The 5,461-nt window shown below is 45.0% G+C and overlaps 1 protein-coding gene across 1 annotated transcript in view; it reads left to right on the top strand.

Annotated features, from left to right (window-relative positions):
* Positions 1–193: 193 nt before the first annotated feature.
* Positions 194–5,461, top strand: part of LOC104513663 (chromosome unknown open reading frame, human C17orf75) — a gene marked incomplete at its 5' end in the record, with an annotated part of 5,498 nt that continues 230 nt past the window's right edge. Inside the window, 8 exons of the mRNA XM_010157100.1 lie at positions 194–274; positions 1,607–1,732; positions 2,146–2,286; positions 2,486–2,543; positions 3,199–3,318; positions 3,932–3,996; positions 4,108–4,244; positions 4,788–4,893. Coding sequence (XP_010155402.1) covers positions 194–274; positions 1,607–1,732; positions 2,146–2,286; positions 2,486–2,543; positions 3,199–3,318; positions 3,932–3,996; positions 4,108–4,244; positions 4,788–4,893 — 834 coding nt within the window. The remainder of the gene's footprint in view (positions 275–1,606; positions 1,733–2,145; positions 2,287–2,485; positions 2,544–3,198; positions 3,319–3,931; positions 3,997–4,107; positions 4,245–4,787; positions 4,894–5,461) is intronic.

Here is a 5,461-nt window from a genome sequence, read left to right on the forward strand (position 1 = left end):
GGCAGCTTCCAGGCCCTGCCAGTTCCCAGCTGCTTCAACTCGCTTTTTTCCCCCCCCTCACCGAATACATGGGATTTTTCTCCCATTATGTCCCGATTCCCTGCTTTAAAACACCGTCAGGCCATACCTTTCTCTTTCCCGGTTCCGTGTGTTAAGGCTGTAAAGTCAATCCCCAAAATGGCTTGATTTTCAGATCCTCACAGCAGGGAGCAGACAGTGGGGATGGCAGTCCCGGCAGTGCGGCGGCGGAGACACCCTCCAGCGAAGACTTCAGGTAAAGCCCATCTGCAGAACAGCATAATTGCCTGTAACACCCCTTTTTTTTTTTTTTAAGTATGTGCTGTATTGCTGTTAGGTGAATTGTAAGCAAGAACCTTGAAGTCCCTTCAAAGCAGAAATTTCAGTGAAAGCATACTGAAGTCCCCTGGGTGCTTTTTCTGGAAAAGTGAGGGAAGGACACAACTACAGAGCTCAAATAACGTATTAAACATAAACTGTCATCTTTGGGTTTGACCTGATGATCAAATGGCTGGAGAGCAGCGCTGAGGAGAAGGAGTTGGGGGTACTGGGGGATGAAAAGCTGAACATAGTCGGCCGTGTGCGCTGGCAGCCCAGAAAGCCAACCGTATCCTGGGCTGTATCCAGAGCAGCGTGGGCAGCAGGGCGAGGGAGGGGATTCTCATGATTTACTCTGCTCTCATGAGACCCCACCTGGAGTATGCATCCAGCCATGGGACCCCCAACTTCAGAAGGATATCGACCAGTTGGAGTGAGTCCGGAGGAGGCCACGAAAATGGTCCAAGGGCTGGAGACCCTCTGCTATGGGGACAGGCTGGGAGAGGTGGGGGCCTTCATCCTGGAGAAGGGAAGGCTCCAGGGAGACCTTATAGCACCTTCCAGTACCTGGATGGGGCCTTTTACAAGGGGCTGTAGTGACAGGACAAGGGATGATGGGTTTAAATTGAAAGGGAGGAGATGTACATTAGACAGCAGGAAAAAATTCTTCCCAGAGAGGGTGGGGAGCACTGGGACCGGTTGCCCAGAGAAGCTGTGGATGCCCCATCCCTGGAAGTGTCCAAGGCCAGGCTGGATGAGGCTTGGAGCAACCTGGTCTAGTGGAAGGTGTCCCTGCCCATGGCAGGGGGTGGGACTGGCTGGGCTTTAAGGTCCCTTCCAACCCAAACCGTTCCATGATTCTACAATCCTTTTATCTTTGCTACTAATAGTTGACATTTCTGTACTGACTTAGGTCTTCATGTAGATGAGAGATTAAATTTACTAAACAATTTAAGATGGACACCTTATCTTTCCACAAGCTCTGTGACGGAGATCTTGCGCTGTAGTACAACTAGGGAAACATAGGAACAAAGAGGGGCAGTGACTTCTTCATAGCTGCTGAGGAGTTCAGCATCAGCTGACACCACAACGCCAGACTCCAGTCTAGCGGAAAACCCCCGCATGCATTTCTGCTGGGCCAGAAGTCACTAAGCAGGTTAGCTGTAAGCCAGAGAGAGGTCAGCGTGCTCTCCCTTCTAGAAGCAGGTGGTCAGAGAAACAAAACAATAACATTTGCTTTTTGCTAACCATTTCTTCTTGGTTTTTAAAGCCTCTCCTTGCTGGACACTAACTTACCAGCTGAAGCAGAGACTGAACTGCGCAGTTTTATCGCTAAGCGTCTTACCAAAGGAGCCCTGTTTGAAGGAATGGGGAATGTAGCATCAGTGGGGCTGAGGTAATTTTAAAAGTTATTTGTGAATGGGAAGCTGTAAGAAACATTGGCAGCGTAGTGCATCTTACCATCTGCTGCTGCACTTAGGTTTGACGCTGATTCCGTGCCTCAGCCTATGGCTGCTGTCAGTGACAGCTTGACGCAACGGCACTTTCCTCTTTTTCCAAGTAGCTTTCAGAAAAATATTATAGTAAGTAATTTACTGTTTGGGTACTTAAAAAATACTACATGTGTTTATGACTGTTTCTTTTTAAACTCCTGCACCACAGAGGAAAGAAGAGGAGGGCTAAGAACTCTAAGACCATAGTATCCACCAGTGCCAGTGGGTGAAAACTTTGCAGAAATCACGTGTCTGCTTTTGCACTTACTGTGATGTATCTGTAACAAAATAATTTCTTTTTTTTCCCCCTGCGTAGCATATCAGAATACAAAGTTGGTTGTTATTACTGTCGTTTCCAACAAGAAAACCACCTAGAAATGGCAACACTGGAATCAGATGTCAGTGCTTCAGAATACGTGGTTTGTTTCTTAGGTGGTTCAGAGAAAGGACTGGAACTATATCCTTACCTTTAGCTTTATGGGCGTGGGGAGGGAGATGAGGTACAAATTAGGTTCTCAGTCTGTCTGCCTCCCACTTGAAGTCTGCTCGTTTGCGTGCACCTTCAGCAACTGCAACTGTCAGTAACAGCCGTGTGCTGGAAGGGAGCAAATAGTACAGGTCTTAACTGATGCATCGTCTTTTCCTTAAGAAGATACTTTCAGACTCGAGCTGGACAAATACATCCAAAGCCTGAAGATAAACCTTGACTTGGAGGTGAGGCCTAACACTTTTGTCTTCTAATTGCTGAAAATTATTTATGCAAATTAATTACTAAGACAATCTGGAAGATTTAGTTTATAGAGTCAAAATAGGTGTTTTAAGTACCAGTGTGAAACGCCAGGAGAAATACTTGATTCACTGTAGTGACAGTGAATGTCTAAAGTGCTGCCAACCACACAAGTCAAACGGGAAAAAAAGGGTGGGGAGGACACTTTTTGTGCCAGTCATAAATCTCTGAAAGGTTACTTATTGCAGAGAGAAGAATGACTGATGAAAGGTATTGGTCTGCAGGAGAGGTATCAGTGTCCACCTGGATTCTTACCACTTCTGACTGTTAAGGAAGGATTCTTAGTGGTTTTCTTGTCGCAATTTTTCTAACGGAAACTATGCATTTCTCATCCCCTCTGCTGTTCCATAGCCTTTGTTCAGTATATACCATAGTATTACGGTTCTGGCTGTTTCTTAAAATGTGAAGCCCTTCATTGCTGATAAAGTGTGGCTTTAAATGTCAAACTCATTATTTTAGTTTATTGTAGTTTGAAATTAAGAAGGCTCTGACATCTAAAGGACGTGAATAGCTTATTAATATGCTTCTATGTGTGTAGAAATCTAACTTGTAGTTAAGTTTTAATGTTTCAACTTGTTACAGCAAAAAACCTGCGAGACCCACATACAGCCCTACTTGAGAAGCTGGTTTGAGAATGCCGTGTGCCCTATACAGAGAGTAGTGCAGCTCTTCCAGGAGAAGCTCGCCTTTTTGTTACACGCTGTAAGTGTATTTCAAACTGGGTAACTAAAGAAAGGCTCAGAAGGGACCCCAGTGACTCCAACCTGCTGAAAATGTTGCTTGTGTTTGCTTTCCTACAGAGGAGTAAATGAGGAACAACTCTTTTCTTCCTATTTTTTAATTTAGGGCAAGTGCTTTTCCCCTGCTCTATTTCTAAGGAAGCACAGAGCAATTTCTACTATCAATTTTACAGTTAATTTAAATTACGTAGTAGTGTCCAAGTTCAGATTAGAGTGAGAAAATTAGGAACAGCGTGAGAAAGCTGTCCTTGCTGTAACTCCTCAGAACCAAAAGGGATGTTAATATTGCGTACGCACCTGTAATTCCCTGGAAACAGAAAAGCAGTCAGTCACAGCTCTGGTCCCTGAGTTTGAGGTGGCTCGGGATGGAATAGCTAATGAAGTGTAACTGCTGTATTTCTTCCGAGGGCAGATCCCGCTGTAGTGACTGTAATATGGAGTATTTCCCCAGCTTCTACTGTCCCTGAAAAGAATAACTTTTAAAGTACCACATTATGTATTTATTGCTAGTAAATGCAATATAGAAACAGAAGTAATATCAAAGTTGCATCTAGCCTTTTTCTTTTTGTTTTAAGGCTTTGAGTTATACTCCTGTGGAGGTAAAACACGCAGACGAAAGAACAGAGAAAGACATTGGCAGGTAAAGCTACTTTGAGACCAAGGAACCTGTGAGCAACTTGGCTTTTGCGTGTGACAGCCCCCTCTTCTTGCTGCTGAGAAGCAGGCAGCTCACACAAGCTTTTTCTGTCAGGTTTCTGGCAGCTGCTGGCCTCCAGGGACTTGTTCAGGAAGGCACAATGACCTCCTTGTGCATTGCCATGACTGAGGAGCAGCACAGGTCGGTGGTTATAGACTGTAGTGGACCTCAGCCTCAGTTGCATAATGCAGGTGAGGTTACAGCTGTGAACACTTCTCCATGTTACTCCCTTGTATCCCTCAGGTGCTGGGAGTTGTGCACGTTAGAGGTAGTTGAGGCTACTCAGCAGCTCAGGGGTTCATGCCCAGAAGGTTTGGATTCTGTCTGAAACTACACCACCTGTTTTCCTCTGAGGAGCAGAGTAATTTGTTTTACCGCACCGTGGTCTGAAAATGGTTGATGATAAAATCCACAATGCGTTACTTTGCAGACCGTGAAACCACGACTTACACAATTTGGGGAGGTTGCAAAACCTTTTTTTTCCCTGCTGTATTTTTGACAAGCGTTGTACAAAGGAATTCAAGAATTAGAACAGAATTTCATGTGATCGCTGTAGCCATGTTTGCTTTTCTTTTCCACATGGATTGTTTTTCTTAAAACTTACTTCCTGGCCCAGCTATCCTAAAGCCAGTTATTATATGGGAGGGATTAAAGCAGGTGAACACAGCTGTGTATTTATGTTGAGCTCACTTACTTTTTCTCGTCTCTTCTCCATGTTCCTGAACACGTAACAGGAAGCAACCGCTTCTGTGAGGACTGGATGCACGCTTTCATGAATGGCGCTGAAGGAGGAAATCCATTTCTCTTCCGGCAGATCTTGGAAAACTTTAAATTGAAGGTACCTGTTCACATGCGTTAGAGACTTGGAGAAGACATCAGGGTTACTGAGGCAGCAAACACCCTTCTTGCAGCAAAGGGAGCTTTCAGGTTACTTGCGATGCCTGCGCGTCGTTAACTGATTTAGTCTGGAGTTCAAGTCGAGGACTGGGTTACTGTAGTTGGCCAGAATGTAAAGTAGTGTGAAAGTTTCTTCAGCAAGTACTCCACAGGCGTTTTCTCATATTTAAAATAAAACCCACTTTTCTTAAAATACTGTTGGTTTGAGCTGTGCACACGAGATCGGGTAATTGGGTAACGGATTCAGTAGTTAGCACCTCTTTGTGATCCGTCGTAATAGGAGAACTCGTGGTACAAGCTGGGGTGCCATGGCTGTGGTGCGCACGCGTTTTGCATCGTTCCAGTAACAGTGGTAACATGCAGCAGACAGTACTCAGTTCTTGCACTGCTCTCGAGCAGTAGTACAAAATAACTGTTGGAAAGGCTTTGTTTCTCCTGCTCGCTCTTCTTCCTTCGACGTGACCCTATGTTTTCCTGCCACGTAGAAGGGTAAGAAAACCTCTGTCACTCT

Source organism: Eurypyga helias, unplaced genomic scaffold, assembly GCF_000690775.1.
Source record: "Eurypyga helias isolate BGI_N326 unplaced genomic scaffold, ASM69077v1 scaffold17678, whole genome shotgun sequence".
NCBI lineage: Eukaryota > Metazoa > Chordata > Aves > Eurypygiformes > Eurypygidae > Eurypyga > Eurypyga helias.